Below are 18,787 nucleotides of genomic sequence, written 5' to 3'. Positions count from 1 at the left end.
TCTTTTCATGGCTTGGTAGCTTTTTTTTATTTTTTTAATTTTTTTTTAAACGTTTATTCATTTTGAGAGACAGAGACAGAGCGCAAGCAGGGGTGGGGCAGAGAGAGAGGGAGACACAGAAACTGAAGCAGCCTCCAGGCTCTGAGCTGTTAGCACAGAGCCTAACCTGGGGCTCGAAGTCACGAACCATGAGATCGTGACCTGAGCCAAAGTCGGACGCTTAACCGACTGAGCCACCCAGGCACCCTGATTTTTTTTTTTTTCTTAAGCTCTGGATAAGAGCTGGATGGACCACAATTTGCTGATCCACTCACCTACTGAAGGACATCTTGGTCACTTCCAAGTTTTGGCAGTTTCGTGTTTCATAATCTTAAAGCTGCTGTAAAAATCATCCACGTGTGGACATAAATTTTGGAGATCTGTGTCTTTAACAAATGACCCAGAGACAGATTTGGGGCCTCTGGACCAGATAATCATTTGTTTTGAGGTTGGCGGAGGACCAGAAGCCTGTCCAGTCCCCAAATTCTAGGATTCTGTGAGGACTGTGTATACAGCTCTTAAACGTCAATGTCTGGTTTGGACTAGACCTGTTCCTTGTTCTCTCCGGACTCTTCTCCCCTTAAGCAAAATCACTCTTTTGGCTTAAATATTCAGTGTCAATGTTTACTGCCAGCACAAAATTACCGAATATAAAGAGCAGTTTTTTTTAGGGCTGGAGAGAGAGGGAGAGAGAGCTGACCTGGTTTTCCAAGTTTAGGACTGCCTGCGTTCAAGTCGAGACTCCACAAACGGCTAACTGTGACATTGGACCAATAATTTAGCCATTCTGTGCCTCAGTTTCCCCTTTGGTCAAGGTTGTTGGTAATAGTATTTACTTCATGAGGTTATTGTGAGAGTTAACTCGGTTCCTATGTCTAAAACTCTTAGAAAAGTGCCTGGTACGAAGTAAGCTTTGCATAGACCTGACTTACTATCTATTTTCCTCATCATAATTTGTATCCTTATTATTACCGGTTACCAGATATCTGAGCCCTTCTGAGGTGAGGAGTCCTTGCTGGTGACGAGCTCAAGGTTATTTCACATCAGCATGTGCTGCCTGAGTCCGCGGGGACAGGGTGACACCTGTGCACCCTGGTGGCCTGAGGGGAGGAGTCAGTTAAGTGGCTGCCACTTTAGCCCATGCTACACCCGAGGCCAGGGGCCGAGAGCCTGTGTCATTTAAGGCAAGCAGCCAGCAGCCGCTTTTCCCTCACTGGGCAGCACGCTCCTTGCTCTGCCTTCCTTCCCTGGGTGCTGGGTTACAGGTCTCTGGGTTAATAGCGCTTTGGTGGGTTTGGAAGTTCGAGGGTGTCTGTCACTTTGCAAACACCCCTAGGAAGGATGTACCCAAGGAGCCCTGGACTCAAAGGCAGATGGCAATGCAGGTTTAATCCTGGCTGCAGAACCACCTGGTTCAAACCCTGCCCCTGCTGCTTCTCAGCGCCGTGAGCTCTGGCAAGTTTCAGAATCTCCATTTCTTTCTTTTTTTAAATTTTTAAATGTTTATTTCTTTATTTTTTGAGAGAGAGAGCAAGCTGGGAGGGGCAGGCAGAGGGGGGGGGGAGAGAGAGAATCCCAAGCAGGCTCCGCACTGTCAGTGCAGAACCTGACGTGAGGCTCGATCCCACAAACCGTGAGATCATGATCTGAGCCGAAACCAAGAGTCGGACGCTTCACCAACTGAGCCCCCCCAGGCTCCCCCAGAATCTCCATTTCTGAGATGGGACCATTCCTCCCCTGTCAGGGATGTCGTGAAGACAAAGTAAGGTAATGGATATGATAGTTCTTTGGGATCTCTGCACATGTTGGTTTGTCATGATATTCTTATTAATGTACTTGTTAATAAATCCGACTGATGAAATGTTGCTTATCGTTTGTAACTGGAAAGATGAACATGAGGTGAAGAGCCTACAAGGGTCTCCTGATGGAAGAGAAGGCAATGTCTTGAGGGACCTTTGCAGCTATGGACATGGAAAAGCGGCAGGAAGATAAGGACCACGGACATCTTTTTTGGCCAGTGAGACCACCCCCTTATAACCGGGTCACCCCAGATCCTACTGGTTTTGTCTCATCGGAAGGAGACTTTCCACATGCCTCCCAGGTAGAAGGTGGGCGAAATTTGCACCTTTTGCCGGCAAAGGCACCGCTATGGGAATCAGCCATTTGGGGGCCAACAACATAATTTCATTTGCCTGTTTCTTTTCAACTTTTTGTTCAAGTCCAATGCGCATACAGAGAAGCACACAGTTCTTAAGTAACCAGCTCGATTAGGTTTCTCAAATTGAACACACATGTGAAACTAGCGTCCAGATTAAAAACAAAAAAGAGAAAGAAAAAGGAAATTGTTAGTAGCCAAGAAACCCTGTTGAGGCCACAGTTAAGCTCAGAACTGACCCTGGGTGACAGCGTGCAGTTGGCAAAGCTTGTGTCCAATGTCCTGAGCAGCTCTCCTTTTACTTAGCTTCTGGGTGTGGTTCTGGTCGGGACTCATGTCAAAGGGTCCCCCATCCCCAGCAAACCCTGTTTTTAGAAGCTCCTTCATGCTGGGTTGTCAGTGAAAGGGTTGTTTTTCCACGGGCTGCGGCTTCAATCTGAGATGCGAAGGATGGGACTCTCAAGGAGAAATTTCAGGCCTCTGGGAGCCAGAAGTGGGCGCCTTTGGAGACCTCCAGAGAGGCATAAAGGACGTCCTACAACATCTCCCCACAGAAGCATAGTGTGGCGTTTCCAGAGCCAGCCCTGGGAAATCTCACGGCCATCAACTGTCTTCCTGTTTGGAGTTCACGTTGCATCGCAAGGTTGGCCGCCTGGTCTAGAAGGAGAGAAAAGGCACAGGGACCGCTCTGCTCAAAGAAGGGCGAAGAAGGGCAAGGGCCGCACTGATGAAAAACAACTGTGAGGTGTGACCAAAACGTCCAGGAAGTCCCAGCTACCTTTCCTGGTGGCTGGTCTCTGCCTGGTGCCTGAAGGCACCGAAGCTAAGCCACTTGTGAACATCCCAGCTGCTGCCCTGCCTGGCAGGCTAGGAGGGCTCAGCTTGGAAGCTTCAGGGGCCAAAAGAAGAGCCTCCCAGGCCTGAGGGCCAAATCCAGAGCTCTGTTAATTAAGAGGGCTTCTCAAAATCAGAATTCCACTGACTTCTGGAAAAGGAAAGAGTGGTCATGCACTTTGGTAGAAGGACATTTTGGAGAGTCCAGATTTAAATTTTTTTTTTTCAACGTTTATTTATTTTTGGGACAGAGAGAGACAGAGCGTGGACGGGGGAGGGGCAGAGAGAGAGGGAGACACAGAATCGGAAACAGGCTCCAGGCTCTGGGCCATCAGCCCAGAGCCTGACGCGGGGCTCGAACTCCCGGACCGCGAGATCGTGACCTGGCTGAAGTTGGACGCTTAACCGACTGCGCCACCCAGGCGCCCCTGGATTTAGAGATGTTGATTTTGGCAATTAGATCCCACGGCATCTTCCGGGGTCCTCATCGGTGTCCCCTGAAGGCCTCATTAGCCAAGCCTACATGGGTGCATGGTTCCTCTTCCCCTGAGAATGCTGCGAGCACTGGGGCCACCACGCCTTGGGCAAGGCAGCTGGATCAAAGCTGCCAGCAGGGAAGGGCCCAGGCCTACCTGGTAGCAGCCTGCCCCTTCCTGCCACCTGTGGGTTTTCCTAATACAGGTGTTCGCTGCTTTTGCTCTCATCTTTCTCCTCTTTCCATATTTCCTAGGCTTTCAGGGCACTACTCCACAGAACCTGTGATGAGAACATGCCTTCTAGCTTGTTGCCCATTCATTGGTTCACTCATGTAACATACAGAACTTGAGTACCTACCATATACCAGGAACCATGCTGAGGGAGAGAGAGTGGAGTTAAGACAAGGCCATGCCCTCAGAGAGTTTATATTCCAGTGGGGGAAACAGATAGGTCATTGTGATAAATGCCTCAAGAGAGGTCGGCCCGGATAAACACAGGTAAACTGCAGGAGGACCATCTAAAAGTCAGTGAAGACTTTCTGAGGGGAGTCATATTGGAAAAAAACCGAGTTTTGAAGAAGAAACAGAAGTTAGTTCACGAAGGCAGGGTTGGAGGCTAGGGTGGAGAGGACATTTTGGCCGGAGGAAACCATTCGCTTCAAGGCAAACTGGGAGCAGGGCCAAGTTCCCTGTGGCTCAAAACCCAGAATGCGTGCCACATAGATTTCCCTATTTATTGGAGTTGTGTGATGTTTGCAAAGGGTATTTTCATGTTGTTCCGTGAACCGCAGGTGGGTAGCAATTACTTCAGGAGTGACAATGCCTCTCTGGAGACAGGGCTGGCCAGTGTCTTCTTGGGTCATGGCATAACCTTTATTTTTAGCAGAGGTTCCCAATTTGAGATGATTAAACACCCCACCCCAGTCTCTCACCCAGGCCTGGAGGGTCACTATTCTGTGGCATCTTATTTCTGTTTTGGGTGGTGAGCCTTTCTGGAAATGGGAAATCTGTTGTATCAGGGCCAGTTTAAGTCTCTAACCTTGGGAGGATCTCACAAAAGTCCAGAGGTTTTATACTTAAGACTGTATTTCTGATGTTCTTTGGGAGGTTGTCCAGCTATTCCACAGTGTAGAAGCTTCCCAGGCCCCCACCCACTCTGGTCCTTCTGGGAGAGAGAGAGAGAGAGAGAAAGCAGGGGAGAGGGGCAGAGGGAGAGAGAGAAAATCTTAAGCTCCATCCTGAGCCCCCATTCCCCCATCCACCCCAATGCAGGGCTCAATCCTAAGACCCTTGGATCATGACCTGGCCTGAAATCAAGAGTCGGACACTCAACAAATGGGGCCACCTAGGCGCCTTTGGGACTTCTCTTTTTGTGAAAAACACAAGTACCATTTATTGCCAAAACTCAACTGTAAAGAGACCGTCGAAATGGTCATTTTGCACCATGTTAGGCATTTAAGACAAAAAAGGAAATTAACATTGAGTATCAATTACATGTTACTTACTCTGCCTGTGCTTTCTTAAGTATTACCTCATTGAAGCTCTGTAATGACCCAGTGAGCTGCATGTTGTTGTCCAAGAAATCAATGCCTCGTCCCAGGCATGGTTGGAAAAGGGAGATTTTAAGCAAGAATCCAATGGCCACGCATTTATGTCATTGCATTCCACCAAGTCGCCTTTTGGCAGCTGCTAATCAATTGGTGGCTGGTGTTTTAACTTCTGTTTCTGGCCAAATGAGTATTATTTTTATTTATCTCTTCAGGATTCTGCCTCCTGTAATTTCTTCCAGCCCTAGTTAGCTCCATATTTACCATTCATGTCGTTAGCCAGTTTGGGCCCCATGGTTTGGGAAATGTTATGAAGAAAAGACTCCTTTCCCTCAGTTTTTCATCTGGAATGTTTCTGTGAATGCCACCTCTCCAATTCCATGAGAGCTGACTGGGAGTGATATGGGTGGTGATTTAGGGATGAATTTGGCAGTTGGCTGGCTCCCAGTGCTGGTTCACCTGTTTGAGTCTGTTCCTGTGGCATTGACCTGCCTATCTTAGAAATCTAGACTGCGAATTGGTCAAGGGTGGATGCGGGATTAAGAAGATGCCCGTGTCTGAATTGTGTAACAACTTTGACCCCTAACTCAGCATTAGTAGTGCTACAAAAATATGCTTTTGCAGCAGAGATCGGAGAGGTGAGGGAAACATGGAGGTAAGGGCATAAAGAAACGGTGCTTATTTTTATTATTGGTTTGTCTCTTGTCTCTAAGTCACCCATGTGCCCCTCCCTGTGGGGACTGACATGCAGTGATCGGGCTGCCCCTCATCGTTGATGAAATGATTCATCGCGTGGTAAAGTGTAAGCTTATTCAATCTTGAGTAACTAAAATGGGAGCTACCAAGGGTTGTGAATATCCTCCCCCCACCCCCAGAGAATCACAGAATCTTAGAACGGTAAAGAATTTCTAATTCACCCCCCTTATTTTACAGATGAAGAGCCTGGAACCTAAAAAATAAAAATCGGCCAAAAATGATACCTAAACCCTATTGGTATCTTCCGTTGAGTTTGTTTTTCTCATTTCATACTAGTCAGTTCTCTGTTTGTTGGTCATGGGCGAGTAGCCTTACATCCGTTTTATCCCTATGCTATTCCCAACGCTACCAGGTAGGAGCAGGCCTGGAATTAGAACCCAGGCCTCCTGACTTCCAGTTTCATTTTGTCCCCAGGTCCAATCCTGTCATGATTTGGGAAAACTCTAAACTGTGCTCTTGAACCAGACCTTTGGATATTCAGGAAAAAGCCATAGAAAAGGAATATCGTTTGTGAAGTCTAGAGTGGCCCACTGGCAGGGCCTTTCTAGAAAGCATGTTTGTGATTGGAGACGGGGACATAGCAGCCGAAGATGAACAGAAGAAGGGACCGGAGGGAGATGTGGAGGTTGCAAACCTTCAGATTTCATTCACAGGGTCCTTGAAGACCCGGTGGCTGTCAGAGGGAGAGTCATGACACCATTCAACCAGGTCTCGCAGGACCTAGCGAGGGTGGAGGGACTGGTGGGCTGGAAATGCCCCGCTGTCTTAGAGTTCCAGTCCCTTTTACAGCAAAGGTGGCATTCTTTAGGGAGCTGGGGAAATCCCAGATGTGGGGCAGTCACAGCTCTAATCACCGGTTTGTGACAGCACTGGCATTTCCAGCGTTGTTTTCCAAACACGCCAACCACCCAAGAGGAAAGGCCCTCAGCAGGCTCTATTTTTGTTTTTGAGGGTCTGACCTAGTAGACCCCCTTAGGGCAATTCCTGGGCATTGTCTCCTCAGGCTCTTGGACTTGCACAGCAGAGGGCTGGATGGTGATGCTTCTTGGAGATCTCACATCCTCCAGGCAGAAACACATCAGTTGCTTTTAGGTTCCCTGGGGAATGTTCTGTTGCCACCTCACTGAGCCAGCGGAGGAGGAAGAAAGACTATGGTGCCAGATAAGGCAACACTGAAGTGTGCGGGCAGGAAATCTGAATCAGACCCCACATCTAACGAGCCTATTCTTAGAGGCTCTTGACAGAGCAAGGGAAATTGAATGCTAATGAAAAGCAGGTTCTCAGAATAGTTTAAAACTCAGCACCAGCCGGCCCCATTACATGTTCCCTTTCGAGCCCAGAGGAAGTCTTGCGCGATAAGCTGAAACAGTACTCGTGGATTTGCGTGAGAAGGGTCAGGGCAGCGACTGCGAAATTAACAGCCGTTTAACTAATTCAGCGGAGACGTTATGGCTGAAGGAAATTATAGGCTCATTCTTGAAGTTTTCAATTATCCAAACAGATGTCCCATCACATGGCCTTCCTTTGTGGGCCAATAGAGAGCGATCCAGCGGAATAGGCATGTAGAACTTCCAGTGTTAAGGAATTGCATTGCTGAATGTTCCATCCAGAAGGCACTCAAGTGGAAACAGGTGGTCAGCGGGGTTGGACAGCATCAGGCTGGATGGACTTGATCTCACCAAGGCACACCTGAGCTTCTAAACTCCTTATTGCTTTTCTATGTACACAGGCACAGGTTGTAGGAAGGGAGGAATGATAAGGGGGAAAGTGCACACACTCGAAATAACTTACTGTGTTTCTCCGGTGAGCTTGCCCGTATCAGGTCTTGCCCTTTCTGTTCATTGCCAGGGAAGCGAATGTGCAGGCTGTTGTGACCTTAGCCTTCCTTTGGTGTCCAGCTCACCTCTCCCTGGTATCATTCCTCTTGCTGGGAGCTGGGACAGCCGAAACTCCCATCATATGCATGATGGTAATAGAGTGCGGCGTTACTGGTTCAAGATTCATTTGAATCAGTGCCTGTGCTAAGAAACCACCATGTAGACACCCGGAGTTGCATCTGGTGGGAGCTTCGGGCTCCAGTGTGGAAATACAGGTTTCTAAACGGTGTACATTCCGTTTATTTCCTAAGCTCTGGATAAATTGCCTGATTCATGTAGGAGAGCCCTCATTCCCTGCAGGTTTTGGTTTTAAGGCCCCCTTATCACAGAAGCCTTCCCCAGCCACCTGATGCAAAATATAGCACGCCTCCTCTCCACGTGTCATTTTCCTCCCAGTGCGTATTTCCACGTGAAATATGTTTGTCCATTTATTTGTTGTTCCACTAAAATGTTCACTGCATGAGAGCAAGGGTTCTGCTTGCTTCGTTTATTGTGATATCTTTAGCATCCAGAACAGCATGGGACCTGTCATATGTGTCCAGTAGAAATCTGTGGAATAAACGCAAGACTGGAAAGAGGCTTGCAGAAGCGATATGCTGCCACTCTGTCCATGAAAGGGCCTCATTCCCAGGAGAAAGGAAGGTGCCTGCCCTTTGTAGTTGCTTTCCAATTTATAATTTCTTCGAGCAAATAGTCATCAAGCCCTTGGTACCAGGTGTGAAAGATCCAGCCCTGCTCTCCCAGGGTTCACGGACTGGTGACGGATATAGACCTTTGAATTAGATCCATTCTTTAAGATACAACTCTGGTGTCAGCCCTCCTGGGAGCTGTTCTTGAACACTGTTCTTCCCCAAAGCTACGTTGGGTACCATTTTTCCCATTTCCCCAGCACCCCTGCAGAGCTTGACCACGGCCCACGTGTAAAGCAGATTCCCTTGACAAGCTCTTTAAGAGCAGGGATTACACCTTACTCTCTCCTGAGGATAGCATTTGACATATAGAATACTTGGTAAATACCAGGTATCCTTGTTACTGCCACCGTTATTATGTGCATTCAGTAACCAGCATTCATATGCCATGTATGTATAAGTCTACAAACAGCTCTGTGCTGTTGTATAGTATGATATGATGCTGTGTTCTATAATATTCCCCACTTCAGGCTCTCCCGTGTTCTGGTGATGTGGTGATCATGTAGGTTGGTATAGAATTGCTACCAAGAGTTCTTAGGGGACTTTGTGTTCCTAGATGCAAGCTGGGTTCCTGATGTACGTCGCAAATCATTCTCTACGAGCTGATGTCAGAACCTCCTCTGAGCCTATGAGCATTTGGTTAATTTCAAAGGAGCTGAGGAAGTCACAGGGATCCTCTCAATAAATACATGTGGGTTCGTGGCATTTTGATGCTGCCACTTTGATGTGGCCGTTTTGATTCAGGGTTTCGGGGACATTTTGTCATGGCCTGAGAAACAAACCATTAAACATACAGCAGGTGTGTACAACTAAGAATTGTGCGCATCACTCAGCCACACTGCTGGACTGCGTGCGTGCGTTTACCTAACACTGTCAGGCTGTTTTGGTGCCTGACACTTTCATTATATCCTTTGGATCTTGCCAGAGCATTTGGTCGAAATGCTTGCTAGTCTCACTTAAATACCAATCGTGTGCCTGAGTCTAACTTCAGTGGCAAAAGGGATTCAAACGAAGCAGGAGGCAGAGGGGTTTACAATCTCAAGGGGACCTAGAGTGATGCCAAAGGCTGGCTGACGGATGCACTCGCCATTTCAGAACACACACGGCCTCCGTTCTTTGTTGGCCGCTTCCTGGTTTGGAGCTTTAGATTACTGGCTGGAGAAATGCTTAAAAATATCAAAAGATCCCAATGGAAACATATGGTCTACCCATGTTAAAAAAGATCGTTTTGATCATTTTCCCCTGCTGTGTTGTAAAAAGAGCCTTTCTGTCTGTTTCCCGTGGAGATTAGAGGAAGTGGTGTTTCTTGCTTGCTGACCAGATTGGCCCTCATGTGCTTGCTGCGAGCAGTCATGCCCTACTTTCTTTTCAGACAGTCTGAGTGATCATTAGCACACACATGACAGCTAGTCAGAGGCTGCCCCAAAACTAACTAGATTGAGTAGATAATTAGGCCACGAAGGGGAGACCGAGATGCTGATATTTTGACTAATATTTTCATTTGGGTATTCTAACCAGATCATGAGACATCATTCCTAATTTCAAAACATTTTGGTAGCGAGTATATTAAGGAGCCTGTTAGGAAAGAGTACGTAGTTGTATTTGGGTCCCTGGTCTTAAATCTGAGACTCTGGAAGCTAAGCTTGGTGTCTTGTTGGAATGGTGGAGCAAACGTCACCCTTGTAATGAACGTGATGAGTATGGTGTGTGCCCGTGCTGCCTAGAGAAAGTCACAACCTATGCCAGGTGTCACGCGAGGCCCCTAACCTATCTTACCATGTTTAATGTCCACAAGGTAGGCATCGAGGCCTTCTTTCTTTCTTTTTTTTTTTTAATGTTTATTTTTGAGAGAGAGAGACAGAGTGTGAGTGGGGGAGGGGCAGAGAGAGAGAGAAAGACACAGAATCTGAAGAGGCTCCAGGCTCTGAGCTGTCAGCACAGAGCCCGAGGCGGGGCTCAAACCCACAAGCCGCGAGATCATGACCCGAGCCGAAGTCGGACGCTTAACCGACTGAGCCACCCAGGTGCCCCAAGGCCTTCTTTCGACACACCACACAGTTAGCAAGTGATGGAGGCATGATTTAAAGCCCAGGTTCCCTGTCTCCAAAGCCCACACGATTTCCGTTATAACTAGTGATTCCAAACCCCTGGTCCGCCGATTGGTACTGGTTCCAAAGGAAGGCCTTCCCAATCTCTGGAGACAATATCTGGGTAAGGCTAGCTCCCTCCCATCTTAGAAAGCATTGCCATTTATTCAGAGACCGTGAACTGTCTTTCGCGGTGTTGAAGACTTAAAGGATTTTTTTAATCCCACGATGGCGATTGTAAATGGCAACTAACAAAAGGGTCAAGCTGACAAAGTAAAAAGAATTGGCCTCCCGATGTGAATCTCCAAGCCTAAATTTGAAATCTTACTGGCCTGCCAGTGACCAAGCTGGAAAAAGAGGCAGTGTGCTCATTACCCGCAACCACCCCTGTAAGACTCTCATCACAGCATGGGGCTTATCTGGGAAAGGGCTGGGCTGCACTGAGGGCTGAAGGGGATCACGTGCTTCTTAAAGCCACACTTCTTTGACGCTGAGTAGCATGACTCTTGGGCAGCTTAGCAAAGCCCTGATAATGCAGATGACCTTTTAAAAACCGCAGTTGATTGACTTTTTGAAAAACTAGATAGACCATGCTTTCCAAAAGAGAGGCAAAACTTGGGCCGCCCACATTTATGACTTTTCCATGACCAGGATTGGGAAGGCTTGAGCTCAGAGGCGTTTGAATTTAGCATGACTTAGGTCATGACTCTTCTGACCTGAGATAATCCAAAGGTCACTTTGGGCTATTGATACAAGAAAGAAAGAGCTCAGGTTTTGGAGGCAGATATAGCTGGGTTGATATCTCCGTTTCTTTTATTTTTTTATTTTTTTATTTTTTTTCAACGTTTATTTATTTTTGGGACAGAGAGAGACAGAGCATGAACGGGGGAGGGGCAGAGAGAGAGGGAGACACAGAATCGGAAACAGGCTCCAGGCTCTGAGCCATCAGCCCAGAGCCTGATGCGGGGCTCGAACTCACGGACCGCGAGATCGTGACCTGGCTGAAGTCGGATGCTTAACCGACTGCGCCACCCAGGCGCCCCTCTTTTATTTTTTTTTTAAAAAATGTGATAATGTTTATTTTTGAAAGAAAGAGAGAGAGAGACAGAGCACGAGTCGGGGAGGGGCAGGGAGAGAGGGAGACACAGAATCCCAAACAGGCTGCAGGTTCTGAGCTGTCAGCACAGAGCCTGACGCGGGGCTAGAACCCACGAGCTGTGAGATCATGACCTGAGCCAAAGTCAGACGCTTAATGGACTGAGCCACCCAGGCGCCCCTGTATCTCCATTTCTTCTGGCCTTGTGACCCTGAGCAAGTTACTCTCTGGAAAACAGAGCCGAAATACTTGCCTCTCAGAGTTGCCATGGTGGGCAACTCTTGGAAGAACCTCACCCCGCCTTGTGGTATGCCTTTTCTTTACTATGATGATCCAAGATGCTAGGGAGAAAAGTGCCTGGCGCATAGATGTTCCACGTGTCCTGGCGTCCTGCCTACAGGTAACTGCAATTCAGAGTCCCCTGAGTTGCTCTGGTTTTTATTTTCCTGCCAGGGGTTCTAGATACCCCCACCGTGCCTGGCGGGAGGCCTGTTTGACCTGCTATTACCTGAGCCCCGCAGACTGCACAAGGGGGGCACCCAGCAGGCCCTCACCACTACCTTTGCCCTTCTTGCAGTGCCAACAACATGCCCAAGCAGGTCGAAGTACGGATGCACGACAGCCATCTCAGCTCGGAGGAGCCGAAGCACCGGCCTCTGGGCCTGCGCCTGTGTGACAAGCTGGGGAAGAATCTCCTGCTCACACTGACCGTGTTTGGTAGGTGACAGGGCCTGCCTGTCTTCTCTGGCTGTCTCCGGGCTCTGTGGGGAAGCTGGCTCCCACAGGCCGCCCTCCCCCTGTAAAAGAAGCCCCTCCCCCTGTAAAGGAGCCTAAGGCCTCCTTTGCCCAGGCACGGCTGCCTTGACGATACAGTCTCCCATCCACCTGCCCTAGCTATCTGTTTTCTCCTTTGGGATTCTAGTGGTCCTCACCACCTCTTGTGAGTGTGTGAACACATGGATTCCCCGGCCCTACACACGGAGACTTTGGCCCATCTGCAGTGAGGCCTTCGAATCTCCATCTTAACAAATCTTCTAGGTGGTTCCAAGACAGATGGTCAGCATACCACACTTAGAGAAATACCTGCATGGAGATAAAGGCAGCAGTTGCTGAAAACCCCACGAAGAGGGCTCCCAACGTCTCACCTACGAACACCCTCATTAACTTAGATTAAATTAGCACATTAGCTAATGAGGTCAGGGTAGAAGAGGTTTGCCCAGAAGCCTGGATCTGGTCTGGTTCCTTCACAAGAGTCTGATTCCTCTGCTTCAGACCTCGCCCAGGCTGTGGTTGTCCTTTGGTGTGACTGTTGACACACCTTGGTCTTGGGTTTTCAACCAGGGTTTACTGAAAATGGGGAGATTGCAGTATTTTGTAGTGACATCCACATCATTTCCTCTCCCTCCTTGTTCTTCAGCTCTCACTTAGGCTGCATACAGAAGCAATGAACAACTCATCACGCCTTGCCCTTTCCCCACTCCGTTCCATGACTTCTCCTTTGAGTCAGTCATCTTGGATGTCAGCGGACCAGGGTCTGGACTGGGGGCTTGCCACAGCTCAGTTTCCTTAATGACAGAAGACAGAGGTGTGGTAGGGTTTCCAAAGGTTACCTTCCACATGGAGAAATTTCACTCATCGTAGATTCTAAAGAAGTATATTTTTTACCTGTAGAAGTAAAAACCATCAGGCTTTTGGACACATCACTCCCCTCCCATCCCTGGAGTTAACATCATAGCCCACGGATGTAGGAACTTCCTCCCTCCCTCCTAGCCAGTGGTGCTATGACCTGATTTGTGGTTTCTACAAGGATCTTTCATGTCGGCCCCCTGTCTGCAGAGATCCAAAGTTTGTCTCGTGGAATCCCCAAGTATGCAAAGTGAAAGGCTCCTGCCAGCAACTCTGCCTAAATTGTTTCTTCCCAAATTATACACTTTTAGAGACCCCCCCTCCCCGCAATCTGCCATAAAATCAGCAAGTCTAAAGATTATGTAAGAGAACATAGAAGTCAAGGACAAAACTTCTTGAGAATGAGCCATGGGGAAATTGTTGGGAGCCAAAGAAAATAGAAGGAAAAAGAAAACTCGCACCGGCTTGCTAAATCAAATGTTCCTTTTATCTGGTATCCAGTCAGAAAGGGAAGGAATATGTTAAACACCATACCAATGGCCAGGCCTAGGCTTGGAGGGCCTGGGAAGCAGTATCTGGCACTATGGATTATTTCTGACTATATTTCTGACTCTACCAGTGGACAGTATCTTCAAAGAAGTTAGTCAAGTTACCTTATCCTCCTTCTCACAAAACCTTGAGAGGGCTCTCCTTGACCCTGTCAGTACTGCCTTTTAGAATAGTTGGAGGTACACAGTATTCTATCACTAGTCGTCAAAGTCGACTTTACGATCTAATGGTATTTTCGTTACGTGCTGTTCATTATCCGATAATGGAGAAGTATGAGAAAGGTCAACGTTGCAGAATCCCTACAGTTAGTCACTTTATTGGGCCCAAAATAAATTCAGATATCTTCCCCTCTCCCTTATAGGTGTCATCCTGGGGGCAGTATGTGGAGGGCTTCTCCGCTTGGCATCTCCTCTCCACCCTGACGTGGTTATGTTAATAGCCTTCCCAGGGGATATACTCATGAGGATGCTAAAAATGCTTATTCTGCCTCTCATCATCTCCAGCTTAATCACAGGTAAGGTCACAGGGGATCGTACTCCCATCTGGTTTGTGGAGTGACTGTCGAATCTCAATTTGATTGAATGAATGAATGAATGAATGTGATTGTCTGTGTCATTTTATTTCAGAGCCTTGGTTTTCCTGTCCCTAAAATGGGGACTATCAACCCAAAATGAATTTCTCATCTGTTGGTCAGTCCTTCTGTCTAGCAATAAAAGATGAAAAGGAAACTGCCACATGTTGAAAGGGTTAATAACTATAGTGATTTCAATTTTGAATGTATACTTTTCTCATTTTCCAAATTATATTTCGCTCAGATTCTGATAAAAGTAATAAATAGAAAAGGACATTTTCTCTTTACTATTTAACTGGGTGTAGAAGGAAGTGGGTATTAAAAATAAATTAAATACTAGATGTGAAACCCTTCAAGTTTTTAAGAAGAAAGTTACCCTTAAAGTGTAAATCAGGTTCAACTCTTTGGGGCTGAAAGAAGTCTTTTATTGCAAAGAATGTTTTCACCTCTCTGGGCTTATGCTGGTAGTTTTCTCTTTACTAAATAACACTGCTCAAATAGGGTACAAATTGATGTAGTTTATTATTTTTTTTAATTTTTTAAATATTTATTTACTTTTTGAGAGAGAGAGAGAGAGAGAGAGAGAGAGAATGTGAGCAGGCAAGAGGCTGAGAGAAGGAGACACAGAATCCAAAGCAGGCCGCACACTCTGAGCTGTCAGCACAGGCCCTGACACGGGCTTGAACTCACAAACCACGAGATCATGACCTGAGTCAAAGTTGGATGCTTAACCGACTGAGCCAGCCAGGCACCCCATTAAACTGATGTAGTTTAAAGACTGGGCTCTGATTTAAGGCTGAAAGCTAGGTTTTGATTGATACTTGGTGCCATCTAGGTGACCTTGAGAAAGCTGTCCACCTTATGAAGGAAGCGAGGCTCTCGAAACGTCAAGAGATTCAGACGCTAAGCCACGTTGTTCTATAGTCTCATCTCAGGTCAACCAATGAGCCCAGTGAATGCAAGGTCTCATCAATCAGCCCCAGACTGAGTGAAATTGTGCTTTAACCTTAAAGGCTCCTTTTCAAACCAGAGAAAGTATTCTCCATGCCTGTTTAACAGACCATATACTGGTCAACCTGGCAAGGAAACTTAGTGTCTGTTGGCCAGAATCCGACTTTAGGTTGTAAGGAGAAGTGGCTTGTAGATAAGTCAGCTTAATTCAGAAAACTTTGCACCAGTGACTTCCTCCCGCACAGCAAGGGCTACAATCTCTCTGTCTAGTAAAAGCAGAAATTGAAACCAGGAAGTAGAAAAATTGAACATACAACTGGGAAAAAACCTAGTGAAGGCAGGAGTTTTTGTGACTTGCTTGGAATTTCCTCTAACAATCACAGAACCTCCCACAGTGTAGACAGAGCACCCACCTTTGTGTTCTCTAATCCCTGCACTGGGTTGGAAAATGTCTCCGTCATGCTTCGCCTTAGAGGAGTGAGGGCTGTGCTAGATCGCTATGCTAGATGCTTGATATCAATCACCAGGACTGCCAGATTTTTTGTTTTGTTTTTGTTTTGTTTTCTTTTTGTTTTTGTCTTTTAAGTGAGGACATTAAAAGAAAAAGTTCTAGCACCATCACCTCATAAAGAAAGGATATCTTTTTTTTTTTAAATTTTTTTTTCAACGTTTATTTATTTTTGGGACAGAGAGAGACACAGCATGAACGGGGGAGGGGCAGAGAGAGAGGGAGACACAGAATCGGAAACAGGCTCCAGGCTCTGAGCCATCAGCCCAGAGCCCGACGCGGGGCTCGAACTCATAGGCCGGGAGGTCGTGACCTGGCTGAAGTCGGACGCTTAACCGACTGCGCCACCCAGGCGCCCCAAGAAAGGATATCTTAATACCAAATAAGTGGGGAGGACATGCTCTCAGAATTAAAAAATGGAATACATTCAACTTGAACTCACTATTGTAGACTGACAGAAAGTAGTCATTGATCATTTTATAAACTCTGAACCAGAAATCTTCAACTCTGGTTCTCTAGAATCTCAAAAATGTCCTGGGAGAACAGAACGGTAAACTGTAGGGGGCACCTAGGTGGCTCAGTCAGTTGAGCGTTGGACTCTTGATTCGGCTCGGGTCATGATCCCAGGGTCATGGGATCAAGCCCCGTGTCAGGCTCCGTGCTGAGCATGGAGCCTGCTTAGGATTCTCTCTTCCCTCCTCTGCCCCTCTCCTCTTCTCGTGTGCATGAGCGCACTCTCTCTCTCTAAAATAAAATAATAATAGACAAAAGAACTGTAAACTATAGGATTTGTAGGACCAAACATTCAGTAGGAGGAGGTTTAATTAACCATTCATGCATTTGAGTAATATGAAGCCACGTTCTAGGTATGCAGAGATGGGCATCGTAGGATTAATCCTTCCCATATCATTTCAATCCAGGTTTGTCGGGCCTGGATGCTAAAGCCAGTGGACGCTTGGGCACGAGAGCCATGGTGTATTACATGTCCACAACCGTCATTGCCGCAGTGCTGGGGGTCATCTTGGTCTTGGCCATCCACCCAGGGAACCCCAAACTCAAGAAGCAGCTGGGACCCGGGAAGAAAAATGATGAAGTGTCCAGCCTGGATGCCTTCCTGGACCTCATCCGAAATCTCTTCCCTGAAAACCTTGTCCAAGCCTGTTTTCAGCAGGTAACCCAAAGTTCTGATGTTCTTGCCTCTCTAGCCTCCTTCAGTTATCAAGATAATAACTTAGGGAGTGTTTCAGTGAACCAGCCCTGGGGAGCAATTTTCCTATATTTAATTTCCTCTGTCTAGGGATTGTAGGAGGTGATTTGGAGCAGGATTTTGGGATTGAAGTCGTATTTTGCTTTATTTTATTAACCTTCCTTTTTTTCCAGCTCACTTCACATCTCTTTGCTCTGGGATTCCCCTTCTTCCGTTTTTCCCCCACCCCGTTACTTTTTCCCTTGTTTTTTGGTTTCCGTGGATGGGCTGTCCAAGGGCACACGTTTGAAAATCACCCTTGCCTTCAACCCTCTAGAGTGCCCAGTGGGTCTCTATGTTGGTAGGATAGCAACACCACATGTGATGCATTTAAAAAAGACACATGCCTTACGGAGTCAGAATCTCTAGTGTAGGCCCGGGGATTGGGTGTTTTCAAATTGTGGAAGTAATACACGAGGGCTGTAAAAAGTTTAAACGGTGTAGATGTACTTCCCTTCCCTAGAACTACTCATGCTGGGAATTTTGTTTCCTTCTATATATATTTTTTGCCTGTGTGCATAATCTTTAGAAAAAAATTCAACCCAAGTGGTAACTGCATTGTATATACTGTGCTGTGCTGTACTCTTTTATTTAACAGTGCCTTACCATCATCTCTCTCTCTCTCCTCACGATTGTGTAGTTATTTCTGAAAAATAAATTCTTGGGGGCTCATGTCTTGCCCAGGAGTTCTAGATTTCAAATTTGCTGGATGTTGCAAAACGGCTCTACAAAGGTTTGTAGTGATGTATGCTCCTGCCGACTGCATACGGGCAGATCGAGTTTTTTAAAGCTTCTAATTTAAGAAAATGGGTGATTCTGCTCGGTGGAACCACTGAGAGAGAGAGAGAGAGAAAGACTGAGGCCTCGCTTCAGCCTGTTGTCTAGCCCCCAAGGTCAGGTTAAGTGAGAATTCGCATCAGTTCCCATTAGCCCATGGAGGGAGAGCTAGCACCAAGTTTCAACCAGAACCCAGGAATCTCCTCCAGCCATTTCCAGGGAACCACAGAAGAATGAACTTCGGAGACAGGCTGCCTAGGGGAAAAGTTTGCTTTCCCAGCTGTCCCCCAAATCCTATTGTCAACCCCGGCTGGGCCCCGCTTACTCTGGTGGGTTAAGACGTGTTCTCTGATTTCCAGTGCTGCGTTGGTGGCACTTACGGCAGAGGGCTACGTTAAAGGAAACCATCTCACGGATAAAGGAGATGTGGCATATATACATATACACGATGGAATAGTACTCAGCCGTGAAAAAGAATGAGATTTTTGCCATTTGCGACAACGTGGATGGACCCGGAGGGCATGGTGCTAAGTGAAATAAGTCAGAGAAAGACAGATACCACGTGATTTCACTTATATGTACAAACTAAAAAAAACAACAACAACAAAAGCCAAGACAAATGAATAAACAAACATGTAAAAAGCAGCAACAGCCTTCTACTTACGGAGAATAAACCGATGGTTGTCAGAGGGAAGGAAGTGGGGGATGGGCAAAGTGGGTGAAGGAGAGGGGGAGGCATAGGCTTCCTGTTATAGAAGGAAGAAGTCGTGGGGATGAAAGGCACAGCACAGGGACTGTAGCCAATGATACTGTAACGGTGTTGTGAGGGGACAGACGGTAACTACACTTGTGGTGAGCAAGGCGTGATGTGTAGACTCGTCAAATCACTGTGTGGTACAGCTGAAGCTAACGAAATATATTGTGTCCACTCTACTTCAATCAAAAGGAAAAATGAAATAAAATTCGAGAACAACCACAAAGGACAAATCAAAAAGCCTCCATT

General features: G+C 46.9%; 1 protein-coding gene across 1 annotated transcript in view; it reads left to right on the top strand.

Moving 5' to 3' along the window:
* Positions 1 to 12,137: 12,137 nt before the first annotated feature.
* SLC1A2 (solute carrier family 1 member 2) overlaps positions 12,138 to 18,787 on the top strand; it is a 50,213-nt gene continuing 43,563 nt past the window's right edge. Inside the window, exons 1-3 of the mRNA XM_047071479.1 lie at positions 12,138 to 12,273; positions 14,093 to 14,245; positions 16,682 to 16,932. Of these exons, the coding sequence (XP_046927435.1) occupies positions 12,144 to 12,273; positions 14,093 to 14,245; positions 16,682 to 16,932 (534 nt within the window). The 5' untranslated portion in view covers positions 12,138 to 12,143. The remainder of the gene's footprint in view (positions 12,274 to 14,092; positions 14,246 to 16,681; positions 16,933 to 18,787) is intronic.

This window comes from Lynx rufus, unplaced genomic scaffold (genome assembly GCF_022079265.1).
Source record: "Lynx rufus isolate CCGP_SWC_20201006 ecotype Redwood Valley unplaced genomic scaffold, mLynRuf1.p SCAF_9, whole genome shotgun sequence".
Lineage (NCBI taxonomy): Eukaryota > Metazoa > Chordata > Mammalia > Carnivora > Felidae > Lynx > Lynx rufus.
This window is presented reverse-complemented; position numbering and strand designations above follow the sequence as displayed.